At 38.7% G+C, this 18,869-nt stretch overlaps 1 protein-coding gene across 1 annotated transcript; it reads left to right on the top strand.

Annotated features, from left to right (window-relative positions):
* Nucleotides 1–780: 780 nt before the first annotated feature.
* Nucleotides 781–18,868, top strand: LOC124164990. The gene is made up of 16 exons (XM_046542229.1): nucleotides 781–866; nucleotides 3,926–4,007; nucleotides 4,130–4,180; nucleotides 4,636–4,886; nucleotides 6,975–7,102; nucleotides 8,756–8,797; nucleotides 8,884–9,035; nucleotides 9,947–10,081; nucleotides 12,987–13,115; nucleotides 13,450–13,608; nucleotides 13,694–13,836; nucleotides 15,091–15,265; nucleotides 15,346–15,533; nucleotides 16,680–16,848; nucleotides 16,972–17,116; nucleotides 18,606–18,868. Exons 1-16 carry the CDS (start codon nucleotides 781–783, stop codon nucleotides 18,866–18,868), a joined length of 2,298 nt encoding a protein of 765 aa, XP_046398185.1.
* The last annotated feature ends 1 nt before the right edge of the window (nucleotide 18,869 follows it).

Here is an 18,869-nt window from a genome sequence, read left to right as displayed (position 1 = left end):
AAAAAATGGATAAACAAAACCTCTAGAAAAATAAATAATGATGAAAAACAATAAACTACTTCTATAAATCCTGTACAAAATTTGCGGTCTCACAGACCGCGCGCCACTAGCCAAGTTACAAAAAGGTGCGCCACTCCCGGAGTGTTAAAAATAAATTTTCCTGCTCTCTTGGAGCTTTGATGGCTACATGAGTTCCATCAATGTAGCCTATCGTGCCAGGTATTTGTGTGGCAAGATAATTCCTGGGTGAAGAGAAAGTATATATGTATGTTATTATTAATACTCGATTTCTCTTTTATAGATTCATCGAGTTCATTAGAAGACAATAACTTCGATATTTTAATTCTAATTATATGATTTCATGTAAACCAAATTATTCTTTTCAATAAAGTAAATTTATATTTTAATTTATTAAATTGTTAAATGAATCAATAACTATGTAATGTTAATGATAAATAAATCAAGAATTAAAAATATACTGATTCCATACTTGCGAATCACCCTGCTCCTTTCCTCTCTCCGCAATGGAAAGTGGATCCATTTTGTAAGGATTTCATTTGTGTTTAGAGCTTCGGTTACTTCCTCGATGGAATTGGACACGCTGCTTTGGCAGAGTCCGAAATTGCTATCACTGCCGGTGCTTTTCTGGTAGCTCCCCTGACCATAAAAGTGAAGTGCACAGAGGACCTAAGTAAGTAATTGGAATAAGTCATTAGCGTGTAAGTCACACACGGAGATCATTTTATTAGCCGTAATTTATTTTAACTTACTTTTAACTCAATGGGTATGGCTGTGCTCCTCCGTGCTACTGCCATGTGTGGTCTCAACTCTGCCACAAGTCCACGCACCATATCCTTTGTCAGGCGGTAGAGCCCCTTGAAGACGAGCTCGTCCACGGCAAAAGGGTCAGAGGAATCTCTTATTCCACGCAACCTAGCGCGATTGAATGCAATATTTTGCTCTCTCTCTCTCTCTTTGTCTTTTCCTCAAAAAGTTGAGTCCCCATATGGCATCCATAGCTTTAGTTCAGAGTTTCATCATGCATCACAGATCAATCAAAGGTAAGATTTTTATGTCCAAAGAAATAACATGGAGATTAAAATATCATAATTATTCTAAATGGCAATGACGACAAATCCGTTTCACCATTCGAATTGTAGCTCTTATTATGTTATATTAGCCTCAAATATGAAAGTTAGTGAAGCATCACTTCTGCCACAGCCAAAATTGCAATATTTCGGAAATAAATTAACGAATTCATCGAAAATGTTTAGTGACATTATGTTTTCGTGACAGTAATATTCCAACCTAACTTCATCAATGTGTGTTTATTGTCCATATTGGACTTTTATTGAGATAATTGATTGGCTATGGCATTATGGAAACGTTAGTAATGACGATGATTACTTACCGATGCAGCTTAAAAACTCCATGTTTAATTAATCGTGAAGATGCCGGCCCAAACAACGCGAATGTATTAGTTGCATACCAACTTGCATGAAGTAATTTCGAACGATAACATAACTTGGGCATTTTAATTTGAAAACTTGACTACTTCATGACTTCAAAGAAAGCTTCAGAAATATTAGATATATTCAATTTCTTACTCATACCTCAACGTAACTATATTCAACATAATACGATACACGATATTATCATCTTGGCCAAAACACAAAACCGGGAATTGATTCAAATATCTACAATTCGAAGCCTGTGAACGGATTTTGTTACTGTGCCATGTTTAAAAGTAATTAAATTAAATAGTAACATAATTTAAGCAGCGTGGTTAACCTCAGAGGACACAAAAATCACGATATACGAAAGCTCGCCAAGCCTTGAACCGAGAATCCGAATTCGGCACTGAGTACTCGAAGCCTCAAACCCCTTCGAATTCGCATGCCGAAGTTCGATACGAAGGTCGTGCCGAAGTTCGGAATGAAATGCTTACGTGGTCGCAACAATCGGGAACCTCTTCGAATGTGACGTAACTTCGGCTCCGCTTGCCGAAGTCGAGAGTTCGGAATCGGCGTTTACGTGGTAACCCCCCAGAAGAGTTTTCTCGCTGTCGGAGACCGGTTTGGAATATCAAGAAGCACATGCCATGGTGCTTTCAAGGAGATAATTCAAACCTTAAAGCACCTAGTGCCAATATATATCACCTGGCCTAATATGAGAATACTTTTGGACAATGCTCGAGTGAGAGATGATCCCATGCACACTACTTTCACCACTATGTTTTATAATCTTACAATTAGTGAATCACATATCATATCCCAATGCCCTAATGCGTACACGGGGAGGAACGCATGGTAAACGTGTAAAGACATGAAAATCTGTATGTCAAAGTAGAACTGAGGGTATGATGCACATTTTAAAAAAGCTAGAAGTTCCCATGGAAATACCTCCGTTAAGACGGCCAAGGGCTACACTCCAGGGTGTTATAAAACGACCGTTTTCGAAATTAGAATCCTGAGGGTCAGGGATCGGTGATTGAAGAAGGTATAAGGGTTTCAGCTGGTAACTTTCTGGTAGGTCTTTTTGTATGAGTCCCAGGAAAACAACTCACTTTGTCGAGGTTTGAACGCTTTTAATAGAAGCATGGTCTTCGATCGTATCCAAAGATAACGAAATGAACTTCAATGAAACGTGCAAGTACATCGCATGAAAAACCTCCACTGTCTTCACCATAGACCATTTGAGAATCGGTGTCTTGAAGCAAAGCATAAAAACGGTGAATGTTGAGCGTTAAAACCCATATAGCTTCAATAACCTTACCGCGGCGCGGCTAATCCAACTCCCGACGCGCGGAGAACCCTGCCGCGCGACCGAAAAATCAATGTAATTTCCGGCGACGCAAACTTATTTCAAAGAAAACTGCATAAAGACCTGAAGAAATTTTCAAACAATGCTCTCATATAAGTTACTCTGCGCGACTTTGCCGAAAACCTATTTGAAACTCTACCTAAATGTAAAACTTGGTCGAAAAACAGTATCCGCCATTTTGTTACTGCACGGTAAGAATTGATGGGCTGTATTCTTTAAGATTACGGAAAATTAAAGAAAAAACACCATTCTAACAGATTATGTTGGTTTTTGAGAAAATGAGAACTTGTATCAGTATTTTATTTACTTGATTCATTTAGAACAAGTGCGTGAACGGACGTGATCACTTTTGCTCGGAAGTAAACTTTTACGCTGATTGCATTGAGTAATTAATTCTATAAGAAGCATTTCAACGTATTCCTCCATCGCCTTGTGCGCTAATTGATTTCAATTTCACCTTTTCTAATTTTCCGAAGTTATTTTTATTCCACCATTGTCTCTGAATCCATCATTCATTCCTTAAATAATGGACGGTATTAGATAAAATTACGAATTACTCGTTCGTCTATTTCTGAAAACAATATTGTTTTTCGGCCTCGGAGGTCGCGGTTTCAAAGCCCGCCTGGATGGTTTAACAACCATTTGGGGTATAGATGTACGTGATTGTTGAAAACAAGTAAATTGTAAGAAAGGAGTAAATAGTCTTAAATTTGCTTGAAATAGAGACAGCATTATTTTTGTTTTTTGTGCCACAGCTTTTCACGATAAATTCACCACCCAGGGCATTTAAAAATTATCTCTCAGTAAAAAATATTACAGAGAAGCTAGGATTTCAAATGGGCAACAGGGTGCAATGCTCCACTTCATGGAGCAGCACCCAAGACTTGCACAGGGCCGGTTACTATATTTAGATATCAAATGTATTTTCATGCATGATTGAAAAATATATTGCTTACATTTATTTATTATTACTATTATTATTTAATAGGTATGGCAGGATTGGTAATGCAACACCAAAAAAACATATATATCCGAATAAGAGCCCATCGGTCGGCAACAGGGTCAGGGTCACCATTGCCATTTGACCTAAATGCAATTGAAGAAAGGCTAATTTGTTCCTTACTCCGGAGGGTGTCCAAGGGGATGAAAATTTAGCTGAGGCAGGACCACCTCCGAGAGAAGAGGCAAGTATTGTAGAGTTTTTATATATTTCCTGTCTTTTCCAAATGATGCCGATGTACCTGTACCTAACAGAGAGAGCGGCATAATTCCCTTCAAAAACCCTAACTTAAGCTTTTTTTCCCAGGAAATTGACCGAGGAGAAGGGGAGGGAGAAGTGAGCGAGGTGTCAGACCCGGTAAGAACTGTTTAGCTATTGGTTAATATTGTGACTTTATTTTGCCTACATCTAAGAGATTACAAGTTGTCGAATGGGAATCGGTAAATTTTAAAATACCTATATCGCCAATAACAGTAATGCTGTGGCGAATAAGGTTGTTAAATTCTTATTGAACATTTTAAACATGAAAAGGACTCAAAGTAACCGTTGAAAATTTAGAATTTAACAGAATTGATGCAGTATTTCCGTGATGAAATACCCCTTAAATGATGGAGTTGGATTATTTTATTGGCTATTAAGACCAAGTTGAGGGCTATGAGGTGTTGAGAGGCCCTTTCACGACCTAAAATCAGACGAATAATAACAATAGAACTGAAAAAATTCCCTCCCACCCAAATTATAATGAATGAGGAAATTAAAATTATGCAAAAACATACTTTGAAATGAGTGTGCATGTTCATGTTATATTTAAGGTCGGTGATGAAGCTGATGATGGTTTAGCAGAGGCGGAGGCTGTGAAGAGACGTGGTCAAGGAAGGAAACTGGTGGCAAGTTTTGTTGGGGTAGAGGAGAGGAGGCTGGAATTGGAGAGGCGAAGACTGGAAGTGGACGAGAGGAAGTTGCGGATTGAAGAGAGGAAGGTGGAATTGAAGGAGAGGAAATTGAAAGTGAAGGAGAAGAAGCAGAAAAGTGTGGAGAGGATTGTGCAATTATTAGAATCAAGGTTGGAGTTATTGGAGGAAAACTTCCAAAAATAATTAACAAGTTATATTATTATATCATAAATATTGAAGTAATAAATCATTTAATTTTATAAATTTTATTTTTCTTAACACGTTGACCGCCATGATGTTTTTAGTAGATATGTCCTTAGAAGCCATTGGTGTTTTTCATTTCGTTACTTATTCCCGGATCATAAAACATCAAATGTGTTATTGTACCTGATTTTAAAATAAATATTTAACTATTACTTTGTACTACGGTCACAACGACCGGCGAGGCGTCATACGAATTTTTTTCCCCTGACGCCACGCCGGTAATGACTCCGGTCACACTGCGAGGGACGAGTACATTATCGCAAGAATAGTTGAGAGAAGCAGTTACATTGTGTGACAATTTCGAACCTCTAATGTGTTGACATTACGAGCTAGGGAGCCTGGTATCCGATTGTGTCTCTTTATAGTTTCAGTGCTGTCAGTTCTAACTTCGTATTCCCCCAATTTTATCCACCAGTTTGCTTCTCCCTCGCCCTCTGACAACAACTGAGCTTGGCGTTATGAGTGAGGCAAGGAAAAGACTGTGCGATGAAATGGCGAATGCCTACGCAAGTAGTGCCAGTGACAATGAGAGTGACAGTAACACTGAAAATTATACGTAAGAGAGTGACTTTTTGCCAATGGACTCCGATGATTCGTGGGACTCTTCAGACTCGGAACGTGATACTAGTAGCTACGAAGAGCCTTGTTTGCTGACAAATCATTCTTTCCTATCCATCGAATCGGATTCAGATGTCCCCGATACAAGTTCGGAAGACACAGTTCCCCTTCTCAGGAAGATCTCGGGAAGAATGTGGGTAATTTGAAATAAATTGGGAATGCGAAGTAATATACACGAAAAAAATACTGGTATATATTTATTTATTTCCCTGCATTCAGTTTTTAGATAAAAGCAAGATTTTAGAAGGAAGCAGTTAAGTAGGGGCCGCCATGGGATCGAAGCCGTTCGCAGAGCAACGAGCCTACGATGACATGTGAAGAGTCGTGGGAGTCGAAGAGGTTATAACCATTACAACAGCTTTACTGTGTATGTTTCAAATCATCATTTCATTGAAAATAGCCATGCTGCATTCCAAGGTTCGACAATTTTTCCCCACGAAAGCCCTCCATGAAATGTTACGTTTGAGGTGCTAAAATATCATAAATGAACTAGATGGAACCGATGAGTGAGATGTTTGTACGCGAAACAAAACATTCATTTCGATTACCCCCTCTTCACCGCTATATCCGTTTTCTTCACTCTTCAAAATCAAAAAAGAAAAAAAGGAAGAGGAAACCTCTAGCTATGCTATCAGGAGAACATTTGGAGAGTTTGAGTGAGGTTAAAATATTCATGAAAGCCTTATCCGTAATCTCATCGGAGATTTCGAGCGAAAAACTATACGATCACTGAGCAAAAAGTTTAACTGGCAAAGATATGGGTTCCAAAAAACGTCATCGGGGAATGTTCTGCATGCGCTCACATTTTACAAACATATCTCAGATTTGACGGCATGAGTTTCTCGCTCAATAATGATTCCCAAGATAATTCAAAGAAAAAATCGATGAAGTTCAATGGTTAAACATACTATTCCGAGAAAAATGGGTAATGTTTCCGATTGTAAGAAAATGAGCATCGATTATTTCATTAATAGAATAAACGTGGAATTCGATCGCAAAGGAGTCTAAACACTCACAGCTTAGACACGCACTTATCCCCGGCGATGGCATTTTTAACGAAAAAATCGCAACACATAGTTCTCCTCACAATAATTTGGGGCGAATCGGCAAACACTTGCGTAACAGACGAAATAACAATGCCAACTTCACCCACGGCACGTGCGCAATCATTCCATGATCCCCGACTCAGTCGAAAACAATCGAAGATGGCAAAGAGTGGGAGCGATAACCAGCGAAAAGAGAGGAGCCCGAATCCCCCTCCCAATCACTGCTTTGTAGTATCAATCTTTCTCCCCCCTCTTAACTATCAAATCTCTCCGATGACCCTACCACCTTCCACTGGCAATTCCATTGTTAACGTGACCCCGCCCGCACAGCACCCACCTCCTGGACCAAGTGGGTGGGTGGGAGGAGGGCTCTGAGGAGGAGAATAAAAGGAGACGGCGGCCCTCTACTCATCGCTTAGTCTCAGTGTCAGCCATGGGGACCACACGACTGACTATTGGTGAGTACCTGTCACAGCCCATGCCCCTTGATCCGTTTTCATTTCACCCCTTTGTCGATTTAAATTTCTGCTCCAATACCAATGGAATTGGATAAAATTTTATACTTGAGAAACCTGAAGGAGTGAATTTTGAATAAGAACTCCATAGAAGCTTAGAAAATAATAATATACTAGAGGGTAATGCAATGTTTTATTACCTTCAAGTTATTTTTAAATCGTTTCACAAGGAAAACCTTAAAATATTGCATTTAACCATGAGGTACGAAACGAGCCGTAGCAGAAACTGAATTCATTCAGATTAAAGTTTAATATTAGGCATTTTAAAAATTAGGCTACAAGCCATATGAGGATATCAAGAAGTTAGCGAAATATGTATCCTCAGATGCTCTCTAACGTAGTACTCTAAGAATTTTTATCCAAAAATTCACCGAACACTGTTAATTTGGAGAGAGTGTACTCGTGTCGTGGGTGAAGATAGGCAAGACTCATATACATCTTTGGATATCGGCATTGGATGTAATGTTTTGCTTTCGAAATCAGAAGGAGTAAATTTTGAATTACTACCTAGGTACTTGGAAAATAATAGCATATTAGAGGGTAGTTAAATGTATTTACAATCAAGACCAGCAAAACCCTGAAACTAGTACATTTAATCATAGCATACGAATCAAACCATAGAAGAAACTGAATTAATTTGGATTAAAGTTGAACATTGAGCATTAAAAAATTTTCATCACAACCCATTTGAGAATCTAATAATGTTATCGAAATATGCCGTTTCGCACTGACATTACGTTAAGGATTTTCACCCTACAGTTCACCAAACATAATTTTACCCTGTAGATCATGTACAGCATGATTCACCACTGAATCGCTCTCTTCTAATTCAAAGTTATCAAGAAAGATTCGGAATCAACATTTTGATTTCATCCATCCCTCTGTCGATGTAAGTCGCCGGCCTCGGTGGCGGCGGGGTAACGTCCTCGCCTCCCAAACAAGAGGTCGCGGGTTCGAGTCCCACCCGGGCAGGTTTCTTCAATCCAGGGCCTGGTTATTCGTGTACGTTTACTAGTTAACATTTGTTGAATACCCCGGTATAAAATGGCCAATATGAGCTGTATTCGGTGGTTTGAAAATAAATTTAATAAATAAATTTCTGCTCCAGTACTAATGGAATTGGATAAAATTTGATACTTGAGAAAGGAGTCTTGCAAGGTGTCATATATTGTTTGATCACTACTTGAAGTCTGTTGCTTATTAAAATTTGTTGAATACCCCGATATAAAATGGCCAATATGAGCTATATTCGGTGGTTTGAAAATGAAATAAATCTCTGCTCCAATACTAATGGAATCGGATAAAATTTGATAATTGAGAAAGGTGTCTTGCAAGGTGTGTCATAAATTGTGTGATCACTACTTGAAGTCTATTGAATGCTCGAATCATAGCAATTACAAACAAAAAGAAGCCGTATAAATAATATTTTGCATGATATTGGTTACATTTAAAAATTTAAAGATGATTGGCTGATATCGCGGGATAGCCAACGCCGTTATACTGAGTCACCTGCAACTGCACTAAATACCCGCAAAGACAAATGATTTGAGGGCTCCCGTCTCTAAAGATCATTTATCCATCCCTTTTACATTGCAGGAATTTTCGCGCTCGCGGTTCTGGGATTCGTCCATGCTGACGGTACGTACGCACAACATATACAAGCCTATTTGACTAGTATGTTACCTAGATAGAATGGGATATGACGATTACTTTTCCTTCCTCAGATGGATTCTTCGGGAGTGGCGTCGAGACAGTGTACAGATACTTCGCCGATGTAAGAGCAGAGAGCCAAGTCCCACAGGAATACGCATCGCAGTTTGGAATCAAGGCGGACCTCCACGTTCAAAGCATCGAAGGTTCAAAGGCCATCTTCCAGGTATGAGCCACACGAGACGTCAATTAAGCAGCGGAGCTTCAGAGAATTTCTTATGCAGTTGTAAATTTAACAAAATCTGAAGTAGTATACACTGCTAAAAACCAGATAAGTTGTTATTCAGACGGTAAAAACAAAGCCGAAAATTAAAAAAATCGTTAAAATAAAGCCGAACAAAATCATCATTACGTAAATATTATACTTTTCCACCATTGACACCGCTTACCGATATTTTCTTTAGCTTATGGTTAGATTTATCCCAACGTTTCAAAGATATATTGGGAATACCTCTCTTGGTGGCCATTATTACCCAGTTACTAAATGATTCAGGACTTCAATTTTTTCACTGAAAGAATAATTTCTCATTTAAGATGTTATTGCATATATCCCGTTGAGTTTTCTGCTACTTTTTTGTTATATTGCAATGTACTAATCAACCACGACTTCCCATGGATAAGTATAGTACATTATGAGCCTCATATAATTTCTCGGCTAGCGAAATTATTTTTCTATTCCCGGATATTGCATCGATTCGTAAGGGCTTGCCAAATACAGATGTCTCCGACACCGCTCAAAATCATATTTTGTAGTCCTATATCTCCATTGAAACTTAAGTTTGAATTTCTGAATTAAAACGGCCAATACCATTAATGTGATACTTCATAGTGCTTGCATAGGACAGATCTTAACAAAGCATCTACAACTGAGAGATCATCGGACGCAAATTACTCATTCTCACACCAAGCACTACTCTGTTTAACTGGGGAATATTTAGAATGGTGGCCATTTTCTTTGATTGAAAAACTATGATTTCCCATACAGCAATACAGCACGCAATGTTTCTCATAAATTAAATAAATAAAGAGTATTGAATTTTCAGAAGAACTTATCTCGTGAAACCTTCTCCATTGCAGTTCCAAGATGTCAGCTACCAGGTGTCAAATGGGAAGCTGGACACGCACGAATTTTCCGATGCTAAGTTCGTTGCTTCACCACCGGAGAGCGATGTCCTCAAGCAGCCGTTCGAGGTCGTCTACGAGGGAGGGAAGGTAAGATCTAAAACACTTTTATCTATAAATGATCACCTACACATCCCACCAACATATATGCCATATATGACGAATAGAATTATGGAAAGTTCGTAAATATTAATTTTCGCGAATAAGCACGAAAGTAGGCATACATAGCAATGGAGAGAAGAGAATGCGAAGTGCAGAACAATATTCAAATTTCCACGCAAGTGAATTTTTTGCGCGTAAACGTGTCGAATAAAAGCATTGTACTAGACCATTCGCAGTGCGAAAATTACTAAATGTATAGAGGCGATGCCAATGTGCATCTGAACGAGTCAAAAAAAGATAACTTCACCGCGAAATTAAACAAAATTGGAATTAAAGGAATGCTCTGGAGAATTGATGATTTTGAGCAGAAGTTTAAACCTAATATCTGCTTCAGATGCAAAAAAGAATGATTGCTATATTTCTGTATCTCCAGTTATGAATTCTCACACTTAAAACGACATATAAAGAGCACTTTCTCGACAGTCTCAATTTTCATTTAAAAGCTACGTTTACGCATTGAGCTACCAAACTTACTTTCACAAATTTATTTAATGACTATTCTGCCTCGTCATTCGATAATCAACCTGATTGAGCAAAGGCGCACGAAAATTCTAATTCTTCGCAAGATAACGGGGAACATGCATGAAATTTGTTAATCACGCTAGTAAGTCTCATTGAATAGACAATTTTCTCACGAGTCCAAATATGTAAGCCAAAACTCTCCTAGAACTCCACAAACGTCATTAAATGCTTGTTAAAAGTGGTAGAATATCGCTTGATGTCACGTGACCTGAAACGCCTTCTGACGTCATCGCACGGTACACCATTCACTTCGCTAAGAGAGTAGAAGGGCAGAGTCTTGATTGCAATATATCGAAGTAAAAATCATCAACGACCTTGTAGTAGTTCCTCAAAGGACAAGATGATTTAAGAGGGATTTAAGAAAGCACAATACGACAGTTTACTTTTGGTCGACTCCCTTATGGAGGCTGATTTTCTGAAAAATAGTGATTGCATCCAAATCTCACGCAACAATCCCCTTCATTTGTTTCAATAACGTCTTGGCAACCCAGCATATTCACAATCTGCTGTCTGACGTTAAAAAAAAATTATTTTCGCCATATTTGCATTTGAGCCCCTGCATAGACCGATTTTCTATCCACTTCCTCAGTCTGTCATCAGCGGATACCGTTCCTTGACGTCACGCTCCGATGACATCGTATTTTCAAGCAGCCGAAGAAGATTAATTTTCTAAGACTCATAACTCGGCTAAAAACATTACTCAACCGCGAAATTTTCGGCGAGTATATTTGAGGTAGGGACCAGGCCCCGCTCACTAGGCAGATGCTAACGAATGCCTGAAGATGTCAGGGCAGTCGCCGGGAACAGCGCCTCTGGCGGCTCGGCACTGATTAAAGCGCGAATTCGAAAATCCACAGGGGAAATCGGGAAATCCTTGTACGTAGTTTATGTCTTTATTGACTAAGATTTTTCTCTCGCTATAATGCCGCAACTTTGTAGCAAGAGGCATTACGTTCATGTTGTTCACCGGCTGGGAAACGAAGGTAGCCAAGATACCTCTATGATTTAAATAATACTACCGGTGACTTCGTTGACCTACAGCACTCTTTTTCTCGACGTCCACTGTCAGGGCCGGCTCAAGGCAAAATACTTACCACGGAAAACTACTGTTTTGTCAATCACCTACTGGGGGTTTTGGCATGAGATATCCCCGAATTACTTGGGGTTTGGTATGGAATAGCCCACTATCAAATTTGGTCGTCCCCTAGCTATGTCGCCCGACCCTGTCCACTGTTGAGACTAAGTAAGCAGTTAACTAGAATACCATGCCTTTACATTAACAATAGCCAAGTTAAATTTTAATCATAAACGACATTACTAAATTAATATGCATAAATAGTATTAGGAGTACGCAATGTGAGGAAAATCTCAGTAAATGGTATTGGATGCAATGAAACCAATAATATGAAAAGAATCAATTCCAAAAAAAAGGAAATAGACTACTACTATGGAAGAAGGAGGAGAGGAGCGCAATCCTCCTACTCCTTCCATGTTACTAACATAATATTACAAGGATAAAGAATAAGACAGCAATCGTCTTTTAGGAATTTATTTGCTGGATACCTTACATTAATCATGGATTTTTTCGATTCATCCAATCTTATTGCTTCACTATGTTAGTGTCCTCTAATTTGAGAAAGAGAATGATTTACTTTACTACAACATTGTTAATGGCGTTACTCACTGAACATGCGAAAGTCACAGCATCATTAACGAGCCAACCTAATCAAATTTGGATTTCTTGAAGAAGTCACTATTTCTTCTTTTGTCCTTCATCATGATATAAACTGATGGGATTCGCAGGCACAAAACTTCAACTTCACAAGTCCGTGGTATAATCGCCAGATACATCTCTTTCAAAGTCCGCTATTCATATTGTAAAAGCTCGGCACCACTCCCAACGAGCAAGAAAACACTCCGGAGTACAGGTACACGCACACAAAAACAAGTTATAATTAAATAGGAGCGCGTAATGGGATCAAAATAACGATACACACTGATACACATGCATCACCGTTTCCAAAACAAACAATGGAATTCATCCGGGTAACGACACTTCGATCCTAATCGGTGACCATCTCTATCGATAGTGTCAACCCCTATCGATTGTGAGAGCCACAATCGATCATGAGACCTTCTATCGATAGCTGCCAAATAAGTCCGAGCCAGATGTCTCCACCGTCGAAAGAGAGATAGAGAGAGGGCAAAAAGCTATACTATAGGGCCTTATGGGAGTGAGCGAGGCCTGGTAGGGACCTTCTTATTGTAGTACTTTGAAAAAATTGAGCATGTTCCCCAATCGCATTCACAGGTCAAATCCGTGCTGACCTTCGAGGAGCCACTGTGGTCTACGAATATCAAGAAGGCCGTTGCAGCCATCTTCCAGTTGGACCTTCCACAACTCCACTACGATCAGCCTAGTAATTTCTGGTCCGAGGAGGTGAGTGATCGTTCACATACGGTTTCGCAAATGTAGGAGTTAATCATAACCATAGCCGCTTAAGCTATAAACAACTTGTCACTGCAGCGTGGTGTAAGAAAACCCTTTGGCTGCTAAAAAAAATCCTTGTACTATGAAAGACGATACAAATACTCAATTAAATAAAAATATATCACCGTATCAATTTAAGTCTCCAAAAAATCATTTTTTCTTCAAGGTGAAAACACTTCCATTGAATATGTTTGTTTTGTTTCCACCTTTTTTTGGTGCGATCCCTATTTGAGGCAATAACCATATAAAGAGAAATCTAGCTCATTGGTTTGTTCCATTACAGAAATCACTGTTTGGAAAGTGCAACATTGGTTACACAATCCTTCCCAAGGAATCTGGCTATGTTGACGTCATGAAGATGCAGGAATACAGTCAGTGCGAAAAATTCCCCACCAGGTACTTCAGCAACGGCGAATACGAAAAATGCAAATATGATCATCAGGTAAGTTTTAACTTTCACAGCATGTGATATCAACAAGGGAGCTTGTGGAGGACATATAAATCATAAATATATTCGCCTTCCGCAGGAGAATTATCTGTTGATGGGTGGAACCAGGTACTACAAACTATCCACAGAGGGCGGATTGAAAATCAAGGAGATCTACGCAAAATCCGTCGCGGCAGCTGTGCCCTTCAACGGTGCTTCAGATGATCAATCGGTGCTCGTAAGGTAAGCAGTTAATCGGTCTTTAAAGTTCTCTTCAGACAAGTCCATTACTCGCAAAAAGCCCTCTTTCAGAACAAAAAACTATCAAACAAACCACTCCCTCCGTAAAATGACGGAAGTTTAAAGGGCATAGCCGAATAAGAGGGTGAAAAGTCCCCCCACCGGGATTTTTCTCGGACTTGGAGCATAGGATTTGGGATCAAAAAGGACTAACCTCCCCTCACTTCCAGCCCGCTAGAGGCCCACCAGGGCCGGCCAGCTCGAAAATTCGACTTCCACCGTTTATTAAATATCTCGGGATAGAAAGCATATTTTCAATGCAATTTGCGTCATTTGATGGCTTTCTTAATGGGGCAGTTGCCCAATTTTTTTCACAACTTTTCAGTAGCATAAGGAGAAATGGCGTCTATTTGAAAATTTCAAACGCTATTTTTCATAGAATATTTTTGAGAGGGCCACAAAGAATAAATGTGTTTCGAAGGAGTATTTTAATACCTTTCGTCTAATGTAATGAAAAAGGATCATTTAGGTGGTGGAACACCGCGAAAAACAATAAAATATGCGAATTTTCTATTTTTTGCTGTTTTTTCCATGAAATGTGCTCCCATAACACCCGTTTAGGGGACGTTAAACCGTGATCCCCTTACTGCCTTTCGTTAAGGGTACACTAATGTCGACGCGGGCTTCTTTCTCCACCATTCTTTCCATACATTTCCCTCATGGCGCATATGACCTTAGCTATTAATCGCCTCCTCCAAGTTTCATGCAGTGAAATACACATTTTCAGGACTTATACTCTAGGCGAGAACGTGATCATTTCTTTTTTATAATGACTGTACCACCACTTAGCAAACCAAATTTTTTAACACGTGCCAAGAACAATTACAGTAAAATTGGAATATTGGTAAATATGAACTGATGTTTTTCAATCTAGCACCAGCTTACAGTATCTCTGCTGGAAAACTGAACGTACGCCCGCATTTTGCCTCCGTTGAAAGAACTTGGTATGAATAACTTAAGTTTCCCAAAATTCGAGTAAAAAAATTCAAAACCAATAAATCTAACTCGACTTCATCAGAGGGATTTTCATGCCCTGCTAAGTCGTCCTGTGCACCGAATTCAGAAACTTATTCGGTAAAAAGTAAAACCGACTGACTGTAATGTTAATTTATACCAACAATTGATGCAATTATTCTAAATTTTGTCAAAACAGGCGGTGTCTTGAGATAAATGTACAACAAATATTTCATTCCTTAGGCAAAACTTCACCTTTGTGTCCGTGAAGCCCATCGTTCAACCGATTAGTTTCACCCCGGCGAATGAGGAACAGGACCTCACATACGTCATTCCTAGTTACTACAACGCAGATGGTACAATGGCTGATGTCACCGGCGGTCGCGTCCATTTCGCTAAGGAAGAAATTATGGATAAGGTAAATATTATTAATATGTTATGCAGTAATATATATTATAATTATGCCGATCTGTACGCACAATGCATGTTTAACTCCAGGCATACAAGTCTTTGGAAAAACTGGTCCACTACATGGACGAGATGAAGGTCGTCGCTGACCCAACAACACTCAACCGCCAGGTGATAGAACCAGTCACCTACTACCTCGGATTGCTGGACGCCACTAGTCTGGCTGAATGCTTCGAGAAGTACACCAAGCCTAAAACACCATTCGAGGAGAAGATGAGGTAAGTAATGACCTGAGTTCACAGTAATAAATGACGACAAAATTCACTGCAACTAACGACACAATTTAAGTTAAAATAAGTTTGTTTCGTTTGTGATGGATTTCCCATATATTTTTCATGATATCTTACGGTTTTCTTGAAGGAGAGTCGTTAATTTTTCGCCTTAAAGATTTAATGCCGGCAATATTACAATTTTCCTTGGGATGCTACTTTTTACAGAGTTCCGTCTGCGGCCAAAAAATGATGGTCGTAACAAAAACAGACCCTAAAGCTAACTTAAATAACAATTTATAGCAAATTGAAAAAAATACCGATAAACCTGATAGAAAACAAAATAATTATTCTTTTGCAATGTTTTTCTTTCCTTATCCGAACTTGTTACTTCAAATTTTGTTGACTAATTTCATTGATAATTTGACAGAAAAAACGCAAAAACATTTTCACGTCGCTGATTGCATTTTTATATTAAAATCGCGACGTGATGTCGACACATCGTACATAGTGAATAACTCTCCAAATTACTACAATTACAACACAACTAACTTAACTATAACTTAAACGTAAATCAAACGAAGGCTTAAGTTTGCATCGGAAGTGATGGGCCTCTATTGCAATTATAATGATAATTTCTGGCTTTCTCGGAGGGTAGTGGCTAATTTTTTGCTTAAAAGGTTTAATATAAATGTGTGACTATTTACTTCATTGACGGGGTAAGTTATTTTTACAACGTACATATTTCACATCGTGGCGCTAATGTTAGTAGTAATAAAAACCGTAAATTTTTAATTGGATTAAAATAGATAAACTTGTTAATTGCTGAATGGAAAATTTTTACATCAAATCTCAAAGAAATTAAGATAATAATAATAATTATTATTATTATTCGTTTGGTATATTTTACTTTCCTTGCCATTTTTTTCGATCACATTTTTTTAACAACGTGCACAAACATGATTAGACGGAAACAGTGCAAAAACATTTTCACGTTGCAAATTGCATTTCAACGCGATAATGGCGAAGTGATGTCGAGACACCGTATATAGTGAATAACTCTCTTCAATTTCCTACTCATTGTGTGTAGTTCATACCTTTTTTCCTTCTCATTCGTACATAATGCATAGCTATAAAACACGCACACCATTGCAGGGTCGCCTTCCTGGAGATGGCCGCTCAAGTCGGGTCCAAGGCTAGCGTGATGTTCATCCGCGACATGATTGTGAGCCACAAAATCCCCGACTCTTTTGCCTCCGAAATTCTACGCTTGGTGCCTCTCTACGTCCGCGATCCAACCGCCGCCATGGCCAAGGAATACGAGGTACTGAACACTATTTAATCCCTTCATGAGAGCAATGTATACCATTTTCTTTACATTATTAAATAAGATTTCAGAAAATGATTCCGAAGTAGCTGCATAAACATCCGTTTCCCTGAATTTCAGGCTATACTCAATGTAGATATGGACGCCAGAGTGAAGAACAGTGCAGTCCTCAGCGTAGCAAACATGGCGTCTGTCGCATACAAGAAAGTCCACGACACCGAGATGTTCAACCACTTCGCCGACAAGTTCTTCGAGTCATTCAAGAGTGAGTACTTAGATTTTCAAATTCATTCATACCACTACACTGGGGATGTCATTTTGTTGCCTTAGATCTGAGATTTGTTTTTGACAAACTATTGAGCTAGGAACAAGAAAATTACCTCAGTTTTTATCTATCACGTCAACGATTTGAGCTACAGGAAAACCTCTATACGTTTCACACGTCATTAAAAAATTTCAAATGAAGAAATTTAAAAAAAAATTATAGCTTGTGTACTGTCCATTCAGGAAACGTGTACGTAATTAATTTAAAGGTATGGTTTACCGACACGCGTGTGTTGACAACAAAAAATATCCGCGTATGTAACACGGGCATTACCAAAGCCTACCCCAAGAAGTGAAAGGCGGGCTACGAGTCTTCGTCTCACTATAGTATCTCCATGTTAAAATATTTCCTGTGGTTTAGGTCAACGTATGTTACGCAAGCAAGTTGTAGCCAACGTTCCTATATATTAAAAACCATCATCAGGGCTATGAAAGAAAAAACATAAGAACAATGAAAAATACTAAGATAACAAAGATATACAATATTTTTACATAAAAATTTACATACATACATTTTTATCTTTGTATTTTATGTTGTTCTTATGTTTTTTTTTGCTTTCATAGCCCTGATGATGGTTTTAAATAAGCAGAAATCTTGGCTATAACTTGTTTGCGTAACATACGTTGACCTTAACTCGTGGAAATATTTTAACATGTATTAAACGAGGTCAAGATAAGAAGAAAAGAAATAATTATAGTATCTCCTGCATAACTAAACTGCTATGCACCTGTCGCTGGTTTCCTACGGCATCAGCAACTCGGAGCCAGTCTGATAAGGCTAACGTCAGCCAATTGGAGAGCAATGATGCCTCCTCTGACCGACGCCTAATATATCAGAGAGATGTGTAGTGAAAAAACTTGACGTGGCAGAAGAAAACCAGCAACAGTTTTGAAATCAACATGCCTATTTTTCATAAGGCAGGTCGAAAATTGAGGTCCACAGAAAATATATTAAAAATTGTTCCCCAGTGTTATTTGTTATTTGGAACTTCACCGCGTAGTAGAACGTGGTATGCTTTTTAATAATAATAATAATAATAATAAACGTCTTCATTGGGCGAGATTGGGACTAGAGAGTCCTATCTTCCATCTAACCCCTCGTCAAACATGAAATATATGCAGTTAAATACATTGTCAAGTTGCTCACGAAATTACACGCAGAGAAATTACATAAAAATAAATATATTTCTATTTACAATCAACAAATAAAATTATAAGTTAACAAAGTTACTAATGACCAAGTGTAAAAAGATGTTAGTAAAGTAATGTTTTACGGAGTAACCCGCAGGGGCCTCCTTACCATGTTCAAATCCATCCCAAGCCGACTATAATCGGTAAATGGGGAATCCTAGCAAATCCATTTAAGACTAAATAATTCTGCAAGCAGTGTTTCATTAAAAATAAATGGCCTGGCGAAAATTGTATTTCAGCTGCCACGAAGTATGGGGTGAAACTCAACTATTTGACCGCGCTAGTTAACCTTGCCGACGGAGAAGCCTTCGATTACTTGGTGCAGGTGGTGCAAGACAAGAGCATCTCCAGTCACTTGAGATACGTCGCACTTTGGGGAACTCACGCCGGAGGAATGAAAAACCCAACCAAGGTACGAAAGTTTTTGATAAGCCATGATTCCTTCTTTAATCTTTCAAATGATGCATCTCCTTTTCTCGATACACGTTGCAATCTATTCTAAA

The sequence above is a fragment of the Ischnura elegans genome, chromosome 9 (assembly GCF_921293095.1).
Source record: "Ischnura elegans chromosome 9, ioIscEleg1.1, whole genome shotgun sequence".
Classification (NCBI taxonomy): Eukaryota; Metazoa; Arthropoda; class Insecta; order Odonata; family Coenagrionidae; genus Ischnura; species Ischnura elegans.
Note: the sequence above shows the minus strand (reverse complement) of the source record. Positions and strands in the feature narration are given on the sequence as shown.

Bases quoted from the DNA above. Each gene is read 5' to 3' on its own strand.
- LOC124164990 (XM_046542229.1), top strand. From the start codon at position 781: ATGGGTATGGCTGTGCTCCTCCGTGCTACTGCCATGTGTGGTCTCAAC. The intron at 4,008-4,129 runs GCAAGTATTGTA...TTTTTTTCCCAG, and splicing joins GACCACCTCCGAGAGAAGAG to GAAATTGACCGAGGAGAAGG. The intron at 15,266-15,345 runs GTAAATATTATT...GTTTAACTCCAG, and splicing joins AGGAAGAAATTATGGATAAG to GCATACAAGTCTTTGGAAAA.